The following is a 19,225-nucleotide window of genomic DNA, read 5'->3' on the forward strand; positions in this document are numbered from 1 at the left end:
GTTTGCACTTTTCCAACAGGTGGCCACAAACACAGTGGCACAGTTGAAACAGAATGCTGCCGGACATTGCACAACAGCCAACCACTGCATTGCAGTAAAATAAAATAAAAATGGGCCAAGTTTATTTTGAATTACAAAAAATCCAGCATTTAAACAGTGAACAGCGCACAGTTTAAACGAAAGTCATTTTCCCGCATGATCGTTTGTCACTCAAACACATCAAAAATCAATCCTTTGCTCATTGTGCAGAACGCAGTCAGTGATTAAATCCTAACTTATCTGTTTTCAGTGATAATTAATTCTCTCTCCTAGCTAGAGTTTTATGCAATCCTTCCCCATCTCTCGAGATCAGCGTCCATGACCGATTTGGGAGATTAATGGCTCCTTGTGAAAAGATTTTAAGGTCTTTGCTACCTCATAAAGTCAACATTTGCAGCTATAGTACAAACAAATAGCCAGTAGAGCCCACAAAAGTTTAAAACCAATTCAGTCTTTCCTGCTCCTTAGCACTGTCAAGAATTTAAATATCGAAAAACACAATTCATTATTCGCCACAGTGTGAAAGCACGTTAGTATTATTGGAAAAATCCACTTGCAATGTTTCTAGTCTGCACAAATCCACACGCCAAGTCAAATGTCACCACAGATTGTTCACCAAATCAAAAGTTGAAGTTAAAACAAACCAAAAAAAAATTAACAACTTATGCATTACATGGAAAAAATCCTTTTGTGGCAGAAGATGAGACAACACACTCTCATATTCCACCGATTCAATGTATTGTTATGAAGGTGAAGTCATGGACAAGTGAAGGTGAAAAGGGGAAAGCACGTCAATATCGACATTTTCACAATTTGAAGCCTGGCAAAAAAGATGAATTGTATTTCTTCCTCCTAGTCCTCTCTCCCTCTTTCCTTCCTCCTCCCCACCATGTAAATTGCCCACCACAAGTCTCATGACCTAATAGTTAAGTGCACCTGTACTGTAGGTTCATACAGACATACCGTTCAGACATGCAGCCCAAAACAGAAACCAATGTTAGGTTACTGGTTTCAATACGGGGTGGTGGGGGGAGATGAAGAGCCAATTATTATACATATCCTATTATATAAAAAGGATTTCTGTTGTTACCCCAATTTCTCATTTGGCAAAGACAGTGCTGAGGTCCTCCAAGTTCAAGTCTGTTAATTCCTTCAGGGATGTGAATGGATATCAAGTTAGAACAGGAATGATTTCTTTATATACTCTTGTCGTTGAATCACCCTCTGACATTAACTGTCTTGGACCCCATATGAAAGATATCCACTTCTAGACTGATTACAGCACAATTGCATTATCAAATGCAAATGTCAAGCCTTTGAAAATAATTATTTTAAATCATTGGTTGCATAGTGGAGGGTGTTTTAGCACCTGTGGAATTGTACCTAATCATGAGTCAAAACCTTCAGAATAAGGAGGAAAGGTACCATAACCCAAATTCTGCACTAATAATTTCCAATACCAAAGATGAACCAAAGGACTTGGTCTTTCGACTTCCAATTCCACCTGGATTTGTGCATTCTGAAGGACAGAAGCCAGTCTTACGGGTGAAGGATTAAAAACTTTGAGACTCAGTTTTGCATCATACAACTTTAAAAATTTAGCTTTAAAAATTCTCCCAGCTTGCCACACAGGCTTGAATCACATTTTATGCATGTGTGTGGTTTCCCTGTTCATTCATCTACTTTTAAAAGCACAATTTTGAAGCTGTGCTGTTCACCAGATCATACATACCATTTATCCACAAAGAAACTCATTAGTATCACAGCACTTCCAGATTCAGCATCCAATCCTATTATTATACCTTGGTATAAATGTGGGAAATTCAGGAGCTTTCAAGTGTTAATGTTTAGATTATGTTAAATTCAACGAAATTCAAAGAAAGCAGCTTCTAGTTAACAGATTATTTTAAAATCACTTCAGAACATCAACTCAGTTTTTACAATGTCTGCTAAAATCAGCTAAAATCAACTGCATAATTAAATAAGGGGAATAATCTTAGTAAAAGCATGTAAGAGCCTTTAAACATGAAACTGATCTTTCCACTGATCAGTTACATTGCCCACAAAATGTAGTCAATTCACCTTACAGTACATTCTGTGAAGTGCTTTGCGACATCTCAACACTATGATAAGACACTATATCAAATACAAGGATTATTATTCTCATTGTGTGCATTTCATAATATTTCATAATCTTTAACAGCAGTAGTAAGACTGTTTTAATGTAAAAGTGAATTAGTGCAAACACTCTCCCAGTAACTTTCATGATTATTATTATTATTAAATTGGTATTACTGTTAAAAACGTGCTTAGCTATAGAGTACTGACAATGCCAAGAAAATATTTGCAGTTATTTTGTCTACAGTATTCGATATAAGTGTCCAGCGACTGTGTAATTACTCTTTGACAAAATGGTTTCTCAAATCCATTCTTTCTCCTTGACTGTACACATTTGTGTAACAAAATATACAGGTTCTAATTAAAATTGTCTCACAGATTCACTATGGAAATTCTTTGATGCCTGAAATCTAAATAAATGTTCTTTTTGACATGTAAGAAATGCGAGAAGGATACAAGAAACAAATGACAGTTCAAACCCTCTTTCCCTCTGGCTTGTTTAGAATTCATCATTTTCATGAGCAAGTTGCTGCTTTGCTTTGGTGAGTTGTGGAATTCACAAAGAATACTAAAAAAGATATTCATTTTCAAATCAATTGACTGCCCTTGCTCTAAAAATAATCACCCAGAGAAACAACAAGTACATTGTAAATGACTCCTGGCAGACATCATTTTCTTTCTCCAGCTTACTAATTGTTTTTAAATGATGTTTTGTTTTCTTTAAACTGCCCTTAATCTTCAATTTCATCATTTTTTGTATTCTAATTTCTTTTTCAATTCTATTTATCGTTCACCATTTAATTTTAATTTCTTCTTTTCCAATTCATCTTAAAAGAGTCTTAATGGGACTTTGAAAATAAAACAGCAGCTTTCCAGTCTAAAAGAGATTATTATTGGGACCAGACTTGCAATCATTATTCACTGCGCTAACATTTTAAACAGCCTGACAATATCTTACCCAAGTGGCCACTTCTCATAAGGCAGCCCACAGTGAGCAACTAACAGACTATTACACTATGAATTGCATCATAGCCGAGCCTAGTGTTATCCTCACCTGATATTCACACAAGTACTTTTCAATAGGGTTTTGCCAACTATCGGGAATAGGAACACTGCCCGATTTCCTTCCTGCACAGCTTTGTGGACACACAGAGTTGGTTTCACTCTTGCCCATCTAAAAGCAGCAGGAAATTTCCTGACCATACTATGATGCATCTGTTCATAAGCTAATATATTCTCCGCTAGTATGTGAAGTCCTGTAGCTATGTGGTTAGAACACTTGCTTCGCAAGCGAGAGGACCTGGATTTGATTCCCGGCAGGACAAAACATTGGGAAAGTGTTTACTTCACACGCCTCCGTTTACCCAGCAGTAAGTAGGAACCTGGTTGTTAGTCGATTGGCAGATCGTTTTTCTGGGGATAAAAATCCCTTTAAAAAAAATTATAATATATATTTTGGTCACTCAATCCACGACTGGTTGTGGGACACTGTTGTGTGCAATTGGCTGCTGTGTTTCGGCCTCAAAATATACAGTCAATTCACTTTACAGTACATTCTGGAAAGAGCTTTGAGACATCTCAAAGGCGTGATGAGGCACTATATCAAATGCAAGGATTATTATTATTATTCCCATTATCATTTTCACAATAGAAAACAATCTTAATAATAATCTTCATAGAGGGGTACCCATTTGCTCTATGCAACTTGATTTAAAGTTAATAGTTTCAATTATTAATGGTGGTTTGAATCATTATATGTTAAATATAAGCCAGTTCTTAATTACATCTTCAAAGTGAGCATTGAAATACACCATTAGTATTTTACCCAGTGAGATGTAACAAAACTATTTTGCCACTTGCTATGATATGAGAGCCAAACCTACGACCTTTTCCATTTGTTTTGAAATTTAAATATTATCAGTCCACAGTTATGGTAGCATTCCAATCAGTCCTAATAGTTTTGCTCTGTCTCAGATTCTTCTGCTCAAACAACTAGAAATAAGGGTAGTCTGATCTTCCCTCACTGCAATCTTAAAATGTACCAAAATAATTTCACAGAAAAACACAGAAATGTTGGGAGCTTACAAAGTAAAATAACTTCAAACATTACAACACTAGTGATTCCTTTGAATGTTGATCACATTTAAATAAAAAAAATTCTATAACCCCCAACAATATGAAGAACATTAATAAAATGTGGGGAAAGAATAAGGTTTAATACCACAATCTCTCTTTAGGTCACAGATAAACATTTAAAACCCGGTTCACAATGGTCAGACTTACTGGATGATAAATATTGAAAAATCCCTTGCAGGTTGGTAGTCGGTAGTTTTCATCAATCCTCTCGAGCCCACGCACTGTGAGAAACATACCAATAGGGGATCCCAGGGCAAAGAAGTTATCTGGTTCAAAGTTCAGTGCTGGATAAGCCACAGAAACCTGGGAAGAAGTGGAGTGTATTAAATGATAACCAACCCTGAATTCACACATAAAAGCAAATCTGGATCAGACGGACTAAATACTGCTGCGCTTATATTCTTGGTTTAAAGAAAATGTAAGGTGCAAGAACATGTACAGCAGTTTCATACTTGATATATTACTGCAGTAATCCAAAAGTTATATTTTACTAGCCATGATAGAGCTGCTTCCAGCCTTTCGTTTTTTATATTAAAAAAAATCATCTATGGTTGAGAACTTTCACCTGGATCAAGACTTCGACTTTCTTTCTTGACATTCAGTGCATCCAAATTTTGGATACTTCTTAAATTCACTCTCAATGTTGAGGCGAATTTTCTGTATGTTCTTGCACAGATTCAAATGTGTTATCAGTGCATCAAAATTCCACTATTCCCCAAATAGATTTAGTTCCCAAATAAATACAGATTTACGAAACGCAGCTGACTGTTTTAATTAAACTTTTTCATTGCCAAAACTGCACTATTTATTCTGTGCACTGCTTTTACTACAATAGCAGGATTTAGTGCCTGTGAGGGGTGCTCAAGGAATCAACGAGTTTTAGTAAAATCAGCTTCAGATCGTTTTAAAGTCTCCAGCTGCACATTACCAGTCGAGAATGTTAAATGTTTTTGACATTGAGTTTAATTAGACATTAGTGTGAATTAGTTGATCTGGATTAGGTGATGGTGTATTTTAGAATACTTAAGAAGAAAGAATGCACAACATTTAGGATATTTAATTAGAAATTAAAGGGAAGTTAAGTTAGATGCTCTCTTTATTGGAGCGGAGTTTTAATGGAACGTAGGATCGAAAAGTGATCTTTACCTGGCCCGCACCGATTTCAAAATGGTCATAGTGAACTTTAACAGATGAAATGTTGGTGCCACCGTAGGATAACATTCTTTTCAGCTGCGCTCCATGCTTGTCAGCTTCCAATGAGGCCAGGCACGCAGCCTCACCCATGGCTTTTTGGACTGCTTCCTCCTTGGCTTTCTTCAGAGCTTCCATTGTTGCCTTTCTCTCTGCTGCAGCTTTTCTCCTCATCTGTTGTAAAATTAACAAAAGATCACTGGTCACATCTCGAATTCCACAGCAGCAACCCTAGAATGAGGTTTCCTTTCCCTTAAAAATATTCCTCCTGAAGGCACAGACTCTTACTGACGGACAATTTCATGGGCATTGATAGCAATCATCTAACCTGAGTACAAACAACTTGCGGCCATAATGCGTAATGCGGTCTGCAAGTTGTCCATCCTTGATCGAACCCATGTGCAAGCTTAAAACAGTGACTGACATCCACAAACAGGGGAGCAAGAGTGGGAAGAACCTTGGCTGATTGTCCCTACCTAATACAGACATGGCACAATAGTTTCAGCAACCGAACTGTTGTCGTGACTGAGACTGGCCACACATCAGGAGCAATCTTTTGGTTATATCTGACATTGTGCTTACTTATTGAGCCAATGAAGGAGTCCTATCTTCTCTCCAATCATTCAATTTCAAGCAATGTGAGAAATTCTTATTGAATGAACTGGAAAAGAAATCCTGAGGTTCACCCACCAGCCACTACTTCAAAAAAATGTTAAAATCTCACGCAAGATTTCAGGAAACAAGTGCATGTTGATAGAATCTTTCTGCACATCATATTAAAATACCAAAAGGCTTGTGCAACAGAGATGAGGACACAAAAGAAAAAAAAATCTAAAAAAAACTGTAAAAATTTTACTTTTCCCGCACCGAATACAAACTGCTGCAAAATATATTCCCCATAAATTTCCAAAACTACAAAACTTATCAACCTTCAAGTCAACATGTTAAAACTGCATTTCATTGAAATGAAAAAAAGGTGCAAAATGTGTATTGCGAATCAAAAAAAATCACCCCCCCTATCACAAGAATAATCACTGGCAGCAGTAGTTATGCAAACGGCTAATGCAAATCTACAGAAAGGATTACGAATATTTCCACATCAATTCTGTGTGGCTGCAGATTACAGTGCCACTGAAATCAATCAGAGAAATTGCAGCATAGGGGGAGGTCATTCAGCCCATCAAACCTACGCTAGATTTAGCTCCGCTAATGGAGCCGACTCCTCCAATCTCAATTCTTTGCTCCAAGTTTTATATTGTTCCTTTTTGAAGGTTTATGCATGAAAATGAACATGATGAAAACATTGCTACCTCATTTACCTAGAGCTCACATTTCCTCTGATACAGATGGATGATTCCCTTTCCCAGCTTCCAGGCACTATAATTAATTACAACTGCTGTCCTGACAACAATCAACAACTAAACACAGGAACTGAATTTACAACTTTCTGGTGTGTATGACTGAGCGCTACTTCTGTCAGTGTATTTAATCATCGGGTGAGATTCAATGCATCATTTACAATAAACATTTGGGCAGTCTCTACATTCAATTTACTGCTATTCTGTTCAGGTTTGTTTCTAATGTGGCATTTGTATCAACTTCAAATAAAGTGGATGCACATAACATTTAAACACAAAGGAGGCAGATATTTTGGAACTCATCGAACTCAAAACTCAGCCAATTTTGTATTGAAAATATCCTATTGCTGGGTTTCCATAATAGATTGTACTGCTATACAGGGCGCCTCATATGTTCATGTTAGTTAAAGCAATCACAATCAACTGCACTGTAATATATGATAATAAACAAACAAAGCCTTGATTTCCCCCCTCCACTTTGCTTTCCTGACAAGTCATTTCAAAAATACATTAACATGTTATTGCCTTCGAATTGTTAAACGATTGACTTGGTTTTCTTCCAAAAGCGACCGCAGTGATAGGTTCACCTTTAGAAATAACAAATCTACTGCAATGTGACAGTAATGATACATAAATTATACTACTAACCTAAGCTTCTAGGAAACGTGCCAAACAAATTGCACGCATCATAAAACTAAAGCTGATGAGCCTTTTCCTGGTGTTACGTTCACTGGATTTGGAAACTTAATTTAATTAGAAAATTATGAAACTTAAGATACCCTTAGTAAATGCCTACGGTACACATTTTTGTTATTTTACCAGAAAACCAGTAAGAGAATGGATGGGGGTGGGGGGGGGAAACGAAAGAGGCTCTGCTATAAGTTTGAAAGGTCGAATTCCCTTCATGACCTCATGTCACCACCTCAGCCACTCAGCAGATACTGACCTGCTTCATGTCGTCTGACCATCCTACCCCATTCTGCCCCCACTCTCTACAACTACATCCTGAAGTCCCTCCTCCTCACTGCCTCCCTCTCCATTGTTAAAATCTATCTTAAGGACAAGATCCCCTCTCCCCCACCATCCTTCGCTTGGGTTTCCATTTGCCTCTGAAGCGCTTAGAGATGCCCTCCTCACGTGAAAGCGGTGACGTAAAAGTAAAATTATTATATTAAAGTTTAGCAACTTGTTCAGTGTTTTATTTGATTGCATATCTGTGTATTACTTTTATACAATGAACTCAGTCTTGGTTGCTGCTACCCTCCAGCATTGGGGAGGAGGTGCCATCCTTCGTATGAACAGTTAACCCAAGATTCTGCCTCCATGTTCAGGTTATAAATCCACACAATACTATCTGAAAAGAGAAGGGAGTATCTGCCAGTTTCTCGGTGAACAATCCCCCAGATAAAATCAAGTTATTCATCATAGCTGTTTGTGAGACACTGACCTGAACAAATTGACTGCCATGTTCGTCTACAAATACACCTTCATTATACTTTAAAAAAACACTTTGTGGAACACTTTGAGACATTTAATGTTATAACCCCTGTATCAGATACACGGTTAATTATTTGAAGGATAAGGATGTTTGTTAAGATTTTGGCTGTGGAACATCCCGTGCAAAAAAGCAAATACCAAAAACTAAATGGCTTGATTGAGAGGGGACGCTCAATTAATTTGAACTTCAATAATAAAAGTAATTATATATGTGCAAATTCACAAGGGAATCTATCTTTGTCCTGTTAGCTTCAATTTACAATTTCCTCACATTTCCAACACAGCAATTTGCAGATTGAAGCATTTCAGTATATTGCTGTGCAGTCAATTTTGAAAACCACACTCTTTAAGAATCAACAGTGTATCAAATTACTGTATAGTTAATGGAACACTTTTTAAAGGAAGCGAGAGAAAAGATAAGATCAACCTGAACACCGAATGAAAATCAATTAAAATCTAAAACTGGTATATCTCTTAAACTGAATTATTTAATGCAACATTAAGTGCGACTTAATCCTGGAATACCTTTTAAAAACCACACAAACAAGGTCTAGAATAACTTTAAACATGGATCTGTACAAACAAAGATCAATAAATATGCATTTTACACAAACAAAAGTACAGTACAGTAAAATATTGTGTGAAGAATTTTCCACATGAATACCTAGCATGAAACACCATCTTTTTGACTGAAGGTTTCATCTTCATGAACATCATTACTGTGTTACGAATATGTGAGAGGCACAGTATAAATCCTGGATGAAGTAGTAACAATCTTTGCAATCGATATAGTCCCTTATCATATTGAAGCGTCTCAGAGCGCTTCAGTTTTTCTGTAGTGTGTATTATGGCACACTGCTGGGTACAATTGGCTGCGCATTTTTTGCACAAAATATACAGTAAATTCGCTTTACAGCATATTCTGTGATGTGCTTTAAGACGTCTCAAAGACGTGATAAGGCGCTATATCAAATGCAAGGATTATTATTGTTGTTGCGATAGATTTTTGGGTCTTATTAAGGTCCTGTGGACCTTGCATTTATATAGCTCCACTCACGCGTCCCAGAGCGCTTGTGAATACAACAATCTTTTTGATTCTTATGACCTGAGAGTGCATTCAATCCAGCCATATTCATTTTGAATTTTCCATACTTAAAGCAGTAAAGGAGGATGACTGGTAGTTCAGTGCAAATTTATCCTGATGGCTCATACTACTAAGTACTGGATTAAGATTGCCAAAATTTCATATAGTGCTCTTAGACTGATAATGATGAAAATCTTCCTGCCTGCTCTAAGATTGATTTGAGCCGAGGTCCCAGAAGTGAATGGGCAAAATGCCAATCCAGTCCTAGTCCAATTTGTAGACAAATAGGGCGAGCCATGATCCAATAAGCAAACTGAACATTGACAAAAGAGTTAGATTTCAATTGGAATGCTGCTTGAAGATAGTTTGTGGGACATTGCTGTGCGCAAATTGGCATAGCCACCAATTGAGAGGGAACCTGGCAGAGGAATTTAAGATTAAGAAAGAATTTGGTAAAAATGGATATTGATGGGCAGTTTCCACTTGTGGGTGATTCAAATCCGAGGGGGATAATTAGAGAATAACTAGAATCTGATCTGTTAGGGAATTTAGAAGGAACTTCTGTACAGAGTGGTGAGAAAGTGGAACACATTGCCAGGAGCTGTGGTTGAAAGAAAAAGGAATCAGTGTGTTTAAGAGTAAACTTGCTACATATGTGAGAGAGAAGGGAATAGTGTGGTATAAGAAAATGAAGTAAGAGCGGTGGGAGACTAGTATGAAGTATAACCACTGGCATGGAATAGGAGGGCCAAATGGCCTGTTTCCATGCCATATCATTTTATGTAATTCTAGATAATTTTTTTAAAAAACTGCCAGAATTCAGAATTCTAAGCTTAAAAGGATATTTTGAAATGTGTTCAAAGACCAAATTGAATGATATTGCTGGAACTGCAGTTTAAAAATCACACTTTAAAATAGCAATTCTGTTCAGATTGAGTGATTTGATCACAGCAGGCAGCCATATGGCGCTGTCCATCATGAAACCCAAGAGGGGAATAAAGAACATTTAATGAAACAAAATGATCCCCAGAGGAATGCAAACACATTAGAATCCGAGATCCCTTATGCCAGTGGACTTCAAATGTTCAAATGGGAGGGGTGGTGAAGAGTTTTTCCTTTTAAGAAATGTGCACAAAGTTGGTTGAGAGATGTATCCAAACTATTAACACAACCGGAACATAATTTATACCTTGAAAGTGCCAGAGCATTATCCATTCACAAAGCTCCACTAACCAGTGTCAAACACAAACTAATTAATAATCAATAATAACCATTGCACTGATCTAGTCTTTCACTTGGGGAGGACATCTCAAAGGGTTTCACACATTGCAAAGTGTAGAGACTGTATTTTGGTTGTGAGTGCAGCTGTCAATCTGCACACAGCAATGTCCCACGAACAGGCAATAAAGCGAATTATCAATTTTATCTGGGGTTTGTTGACCAGGACACTGAAAGAAATGCCATTCTCTTTGCCAATAGTGCCATCCTCCTGAACGGAACATTGGTTTAACGTCTCATCTGAAGGACAGTACCTCCATCAATGCAGTGCTCCCCCAGCACTGTATTGCAGCGTCAGCCTAAACTGTAAATTCAAAGTCCCAGTGTGAGGCTTGAACCCGCAATAACTCACGATAGAGCAATAATAATAATAATTCTTGCATTTGACATAGCGCCTTATCACGTCTTCGAGAAGTCTCAAGGCGCTTCACAGAATATACTGTAACGTGAATTGACTGTATATTTTGCTACCAAATGAGCCAGGCTAATGCCCGGCAACAATTCTTTCAATGTTATTAAACCGCTAAGCAAACAATTAGCTCTAAATTTAGGGGATCCCAATTTTAAACAAAATTTTTAACCCTAATTTATACTACAGCAGATGCAATCATTTGATTCCTGAAACCAAATCGTGAGGTGGTTTGAAGAATGGGGCTCAAAATTGAACGGATGCTCATGAAAGCTATTTGTACTTCATTTTAAGCATCAAACTGATGCTAACCGCACAGTGTAAATATGCCATTTAAGTGGCGAACGATTTTGGATGCTGAACAATTATCCAACCTATTTCAATTTTACAATGCACCTTCCTAAAGGTTCATTTAGAAGCTCTGAATTTTGGATTGCTCCAGGGAGGATTTCCAAGAACACATGTTCTTTTAATATGGTTAGGAGGCACAGAACTATTATTACAATCGACAAACTAATCTATCTATCCAGATTGGACAATACAAGTCCAGGGGCACTAATCCGGAGATAATGGGATAAAACCAGGCATTCTCACAAAACCCTGATTTAATTGTGTTAAACTGTTCCAGGGCGCTACTCTCAATAACTCTTTGGCTATTGCCGTAACATTCGGATATAAACTCAATTTAAAAATAAAAAATTGTTGCTTGAGGTCTGCTCATCCCAAATTCTACTACTTACAAAATCAGAAGTAACACGTTTTACAAGGTACATTATTTCCTACCAATACAATCATCCAAGGAACAAATTTTTCCCCCCATTAACTAAAATGCCTCATGAGATTACAAATCAATAAGGCGTTAAAAACTCCCATATACAAATAGCTTTGGAAGGGAGTCAAGAAAGCGATTTGAAAAAAATCGACATACTTAAAAGAAAAGTTTACGGCAAGGTGTAGGGTTGGATAGCACCATAACACTGCAGTGACAGCACTCACCCACAATTCGTGGCAAGAAAAAAAGTGTTGGAATAACCTAGATGGCCTAGATCAATGAAAAGCATGTTCCAATCAAAAGAATAAAAAACTATCAATATAAATAAATAGCAAAAAATGCAATATAAAGGAATCCCCACTGCAGTTTGGTTCCGTTTTAAAGACCTAGTCACATCTGAGTTCACAAGAATTGCAGTTTACTTCTGTGACCGATAGATTCAGCCACAAACAGATGGGGTGCCCTTCAGGAATACTCCAATAATACCTGTGCGTTTGCCTTCTCCTTCACAAAATTGGCAATTTTCTTTCTTGGACCAAGAGGAATTCCCATTTCCTTCAAGTCATCAACGGTGCACATAAGCTAAACAGCAAAAGAAAGGCAGAGAGTGAGCATCAAATGACTTTTACAGTTGCTGACAAATTTGGAACCAATTCAGTTTCAAAGATTGTTGCTGTCATCTGTCAGTGGACATTTAAAACACTAAATAATAGGGAGGTAAACTACAAATGGCAGATTTTAATTTTAAAAAATTGGCAGCATTGAAATTAACACATTTTAAAAATGAATAGGACCATTTTCTCCAGGTTGTGGGCAGAAAGACCTTTGCACAGATTTGGAGTAATTTAGAGAGAGACAAAGAGAGAGAAAAACAAAAGGGAAAAATACAACATTCTTCACTGAATTATCCAGGACAAGACACTTTCTGCCGCTGATGGAGATCAGTCATATAATCCCATCAATTGTGTGGAGAAGGTCAAAACCTATTCGGAAGCTCAAAGTTTAGAAAGAAATGTTAGCTGCGTTTATATAGAAGTCAAAGCCAAAAGGCCAGCAATATTTGCCACCAATAAAAGAACCACCCTGATACCAATTCCAGAAGAGAGGCAATTATTTGAAGCCTGAATGCTCTATCCATCAAACAACACCCATTCTGGCAGGACACCTCTAAAATGACCAACACCAAAAGGATAGCAAAATAAAGTGGTCTTCAAGAAATTAATTTTAAACAGAATGGATAGAAGCAATAAGAAGGAACCCAGTTGTTAGTCGATTGGTGGATCGCTTTTCTGGGATCAATAAAAAAAAAAAAATTTGGTCACTCAATCAATCCACAACTGTTTGTGGGACACTGCTGTATGCAACTGGTGGTCGTGTTTCGCCCACAAAAATACAGTCAATCCACATTACAGTATATTGTGTGAAGTGTTTTGAGGCGTCTCAAAGAAGTGATAACAAGCTATATCAAATACAAGGATTATTATTATTATATATAAGACAAGGGAACCAGAAGATGTTATCAACAGCACAGAGCAAATCTTTTGACTCTTTCCTCTTCGAAGTACTCAGTGTGGAGTCAGTGTGGTGGTAATAATCTCCACTTGCTCCTCGCCGATGGCATTTTGTAGGAAGAACAATATCAGGTGAGTTTTCTAATTGCAGTGCCGACAGAACACATTCAGTTTCTCGATGAGCGTTTTTTTTTTAAACACAAATCTGCAAACCTTTGATTGTCCATTGCCTCGGGACTGGGCAATCAAACACAAAATATATATATAATAATCCTTGCATTTGATATAGCGTTATATACATTATATATCATATATAATTATATACAAATACAATGTGTTGTAAAGATTTCTGTTTTGTTATTATGAAATCTACAAGATTTGAAGACTTGTATTTCTACATGTATGCAGTCCACAACATACTGAAATCTAAAAAAAATCCAGCAAAGGCATACCAATTTTTGCTGCCTTCCATAGTATTGAAAAGGGAGGAAATAAAATGATGAAATATGAGAAGCAGAGCCTATGAAGCTCTGTGATCATGTACTGAGCAATGCAATCTCAAAAGCTTGAAAGGGATATGTGGGAAAGAACTTTAAGCAGCCACATCTCCCACAGGTTTAACAATAAGATTGACAAAATTCATCTCCAGATTTCAAACAATCAACTCACAGATCTCTGCGACTATCTTCCCGTTTAATCTTAGCCTACTCACAAATCATCTGGCATCTATATATTTAAATTCAGAGCGTGCAATTGAGTCGCATCTGAAAAGCACACGTTCTAGTAATCGGCAGTTTGATGTTATGCAGAAGAAGTTTTTACTCAAAATTAAAGCACATGGTGGGGGGCAAAAAAAGAGAGAAAAAAAATTCTAATTTCTATCCAAAGTTCAACTGCCTGTTGGCAATAAATTGGTAAAGACTGCAACTTATTTTGATTATTTTTTAAAAAAAACTTATCATACACCATCAAGTTGAAGGTTAATATTTTTTGAAAGCATCATTAAAAGAAAAACATTTTTTTAACTGAACTTGTTATTGCAAAGAAGTCCGGTAAACAAGCACAGACAGAAGGACTTCATTTTGTCCATACACCTAATATTATAAACAGAGAAAACAGAGAGAGAGGGAGGGGGAGAGGGAACTAAAAAAAACACATGAAAATAATAGTCTCATTACTCGAAAATGTTTAATAGAATTCAGCTGGTGGAAAATTTTTAAAAATGGCAATAAAACCCATGAAAAATAATCAGTAAAAGGGCAAAAAAAGGATTTAAAATTTTCAATAACCATTATTTGCAAATGTCCTTTAAATAGACATCGAAATTCTTCAATTGAATCTTATTTTGGAAGCTCGGCTTGTTTTACAATCTGCAGGGAGGCTGGCTAAATGCAGCGATGCTGTGATATACAGACCCAGATACAGGTATCTGTTCGTCTCTCACCAAACCTTTTTGTTGATGATAGTATGGGTGGGTGACTGAAGGTACGGTCGAATGAGGAGGGTCTTGAGACGGGTCTTGATGGAGGCAAGGGAGAAGATGGTGTACAGTGAACTATGATGTCCAGGCAGCTTTGACCTTTGTACCCTTAGTAGGTTTGGAGGTGCAGGTAAGACCAGAAAATGTGGTCCTACTCCTTTTACAGTATTGCTTATAAAATGGAATGGACGCACTTTGCGGGTGCGTGTGTGGATCTATGCATACATACACACAAGATGTCATGCATTTCATCTATGATTTTCAACTCAGTTTCCCATTATGAACATGCAGAAGATAAATACTGACTATCTTTTACAATAAATTATGGTTATAGTTGTACTGATAACTTTATAGCTATCCTGGGACAATGTACAAACCAGTTAACGCATCAAGAATGTAACTTGTATTTTTATAAACAATTAAATTGGTTAATTACTTCTTCTAGGTTTTACATTCCCTTATTAATAGGACAGACATTAGGCCTCTCCACGCTCAAAATAATTCAGTCACGTGGCACAGTGGCATATCTAATATGCTCCGGCAAATTAACCAATTGCTGAAATATCTCTGTAATAAGATGCCAATTTTGACAACAACAGAAACTTCCCCAGATAGAAAGTGAATAAAAACAGTTGTTGTTACAGATAGTGCATCAACATGAATGCTTCAAACCACTCGACATCTCTCAGAATTGCAAGCATTCTGTGGTGGAGTGAATCTAAGGATTGCTGCCAGTCACATTCTAAACCACATCTACCCCTTGCTAATACTGGCGTAGATGTGTTTTTGCGAAACACAAAATGGGTAGATAAAATTCCTTTTTATGATTTTTTGACATTTGTTTTTAAACAAAAAGATATTTTATTCCCAGTTTTATATCCCTACAAATCTTTTTGTTCAACTGCCATACCAATCGTCAGTATTAGCAAGGGGTAGATGTGGTTTAGAATCTATTCATTTTAAAGAATGAGATTTTCCAGATTCATTGGTATGTGCTACAGGATTAAAGTGAGATGGTGAAGGGGAGTGAAAAATAAATTGCAGTCGATCTAATCACGCAGGACTGAAAAACACAGCTCTTCAGAACATGAACATAATCACAATACTTTAGTCACTGAAAGTTAACATTGGAAAAAAACAAGAAAAAGAACCAATATGCATTAAATATTAAAGGGCATTAACAGAGTCCTCAATAGTTTGTCAGTGGCAAAAACCTCATGTTTGTCAATTTGTAAATGCAACCGCCTTAATCCAACAACTTGCACTTTATAGCACCATCAGCACAGGGTAGCGTCTCAGACCGCTTAACAGTGGTGGAGCCTTACTCATAAAATAGCAACAAGCAACAAGGAGTTGAAGCTGAATACCTTACCAAGGATTCCATGTCTATTTTTTCCTGTTCCAAAGTGCTGAGATACTCAGAAACCCCGAGTGACTCTAATGCTTCCTGCAGAGTCTCGATCTCCTCTTCTTCCTTGTCTTTTAATTCATCAGAATCTTCAAGATCTTGGACATTCGGATTCGCTACATGAGTTGCCTAATGGTGCAACATTTCAAGAATTAAGACATTAATAATACTTGCATTTAATATAGCGCTCCATCAAGTCTTCGAGATCCGTTGATTTCATCTCAAATTGGCCCAGCATAATTAAGCAGTTTCACAGGACCTCCCGAGCACACACGTAAAAAAAAAAACTTACGTTTTCTCGACAATTACAACAAGAAGTATAAGTCTTGACCCCTGGTGGCAATATGCTGCCAACCGTCAACAAAAGCTATTAATGTTTGCCATGAAACATATTTAATTAAATAAGCTCGTGGGAAGTAACAGTGATTTAAAACAAAATGTGTCTCTCAAAACTATATACAATACTATGCATTAAATCTAAACTGTTAGCTTGGAAAGTTTCTCCTTTTAAAAAAAATGTTCAGTGCATTTATACTTGTGTTCAGTAACTCATCATTAATGTTTCAACAACAACTTGCGTTTATATAGTGCCCTCCACACAGGATAGCATCTCAGAGCGCTTAACAGTGGCGGAGCCTGATTCGGGGGGGGTGGGGGTGGCTGGAAGCACGGTCCAAGAGGAAGCTTTTCAGGTGGGACTTGAAAAAGGGTAGAGAGGTGGCAAGGCGGAGGGATTGAGGGAGTGTTCCAGAGTTTCAATACTGTACCTGAGCCTCCTCTGGGATTACAGAGTCTTTCATAGTCCCATTAGATGTTGGCTGTCCGTGATCGCCCAGTGAAGAGGGTCCCTTCTGATTTGCCAACAGATCAAACAGGATCAGGGAACCTACGGACAAATCAAACACATTGTTTATTTCCATCCAGCTGTGTGCCAAATGATTTATATATAATATATATACACACACACATCACAGTATACATTTTTTTCCCTGACCAAGTGTTCAGTTGAGGGACTTGCTCTAGTAATACACTGAGAAGGGGTGGAGGAGGAAGAGACTTTTAGACCCATGCAAGAGATTTACAGCTCTTAAAGGTCAATGTAAGGTCTGCATAAACTGTAGATATATATTATTCTAACAATAATTTTTCTTACATTTGATATAACGCCTTATCACATCTTCAAGATAGCTCAAAGCACTTCACAGAATATACTGTAAAATGAATTGACTGTATATTTTGTGGGTGAAACGCAGCAGTCAATTGCGCATGGTGACTAATTATTTTTTTAAAAAGAGTGTGTGCGAGTGCAGTGCTTTCTTAAAGTAAATGGCATTCTATAGGGGGTGACACCACTGACAATCTCATGTTTGAAAAGAATGCGGTTTCTATATCACTATATTTGCAAAGAATATCACAAACTATAGGGAAGATAGGATTGTATTTCCAATTATAAAAACATAGAAAATCTAGAACTGCAAAGGGATACAGAATTTTCATTATCTATCCATTTACCTGATCAAAGTTTGTTGTTTTGGAAACTTGTTTCTTATTTCACTCACGTAAAAGATGAATAAAATAAAAAACCTTTAGAATCCCATTTCCTTACACCAAAAGAAATGAAACCAGCATCAAAAGAACAGGTAGAAAGATTGAACGAACATCGATTCCAGCAATTGTGATTTTATTTCACAGCAGATCATTCAAAGTCATATAAAGAAAAAATGGTGAACATTTCTGGTGTGACCTTTTATCAGAACAATGAAAACTCACAACTGAAATAATTTTCCTTTTCAGATGCTGAATAAAGTGCAGTGTATTTTTAGGATATCTGTTTTACTGCAGATTTTCATCTTTTTTTAAAAAAACTACTCAATGAATATTGATTATCTTCTACCAGCAGCCCAGTAAATTGCCTGATAATTGTTATTCTAAATAATAATTTGTTCTTTTGCTTTGAAAACTTTAACCAAATTATCACATGAATCCCCCACCCCCAGCCCCAAAAAACGGATGTAGAAGATTTGGAAGTGATTTATAGAAACACATAAGGAGCGTTATTATCTGCTAATCACTGAGAATGGAGCTGCCTGATGAGGTGATAAATCAAACCGTGAAGTCAATACTCTTCAAGGTTATACCTAATTTGAGTGTAGCTCAAAAGCAAGTCAAAGACTATTCTATCAAAAATAGGGGAATGTACAACAAAGAAATCCTCGATTGCTTAGCAATGTAGAATACATCTTCAAATCATTAGGTTTCTCTTGATACACAGCATTGATTTAGAGCCACACAAACCGATATTCCTACGCTTTGAGGGATTTCATAAAACCTTTGATCTGCAGGAAGCTATAGTGGTGTCAATCTTCTGAGGGTGGGGATGAGTGGGGGGGAAAGCCACATTTTAATCAATCGTTATGGTAAGAACCAAATGCAGGAATTGTGGGCAACATTAAACAGCAGTTATAAAACTCCCCAAAAAAGCTGAAAGAGAAGGTATAGATTTCTTGCATGTTGATACACCAATCAACATTCCACTGTGGATTCCTGCTTTTATTACTTGAATCATGTTAATAAGGAATCTCATTGACCTGCAGTAAGACATTTTAAGTGGGGATTCAAGCCCTTAACTATCCATTATCTTTAGAGTACGCATGGCTGAAGCATGACATCCCAAATGTTAATATCACCTTAACATCCCTTTCTCTCAAGCATCTTTCTTCATTATTTTCTTCAGATGAGCAGCTCATAAGTTTTTTTTTAAAAAAAGCTTCTGAAATGGACGAAACAATTAATGCGTCGTTACATGGCATGAGAGCGCCAATCATTTATCCAGATCTTGCACTATGTAGTTGTGCCAGTCCCTAACATTCATGGGGGGGGGGGGGCATTCCAATAATGCAAATGTAATCTTCATACAGCATGTACAACAGCTTCACCGCACACA

The 19,225-nt window shown here is 37.1% G+C and overlaps 1 protein-coding gene across 2 annotated transcripts in view; it reads right to left on the minus strand.

Annotated features, from left to right (window-relative positions):
* The window catches only part of LOC103185422 (SEC23 interacting protein), a 60,070-nt gene that overhangs the window by 24,209 nt on the left and 16,636 nt on the right, over positions 1 to 19,225 (minus strand). For both annotated transcript variants that reach the window (XM_042336676.1, XM_042336675.1), the window contains exons 10-14: positions 17,049 to 17,167; positions 16,246 to 16,410; positions 12,369 to 12,464; positions 5,440 to 5,658; positions 4,441 to 4,596 (exon numbers count right to left, since the gene is read on the minus strand). In XM_042336676.1, the coding sequence (XP_042192610.1) occupies positions 4,441 to 4,596; positions 5,440 to 5,658; positions 12,369 to 12,464; positions 16,246 to 16,410; positions 17,049 to 17,167 (755 nt within the window). The remainder of the gene's footprint in view (positions 1 to 4,440; positions 4,597 to 5,439; positions 5,659 to 12,368; positions 12,465 to 16,245; positions 16,411 to 17,048; positions 17,168 to 19,225) is intronic.

The sequence above is a fragment of the Callorhinchus milii genome, unplaced genomic scaffold, assembly GCF_018977255.1.
Source record: "Callorhinchus milii isolate IMCB2004 unplaced genomic scaffold, IMCB_Cmil_1.0 Scaffold7, whole genome shotgun sequence".
Classification (NCBI taxonomy): Eukaryota; Metazoa; Chordata; class Chondrichthyes; order Chimaeriformes; family Callorhinchidae; genus Callorhinchus; species Callorhinchus milii.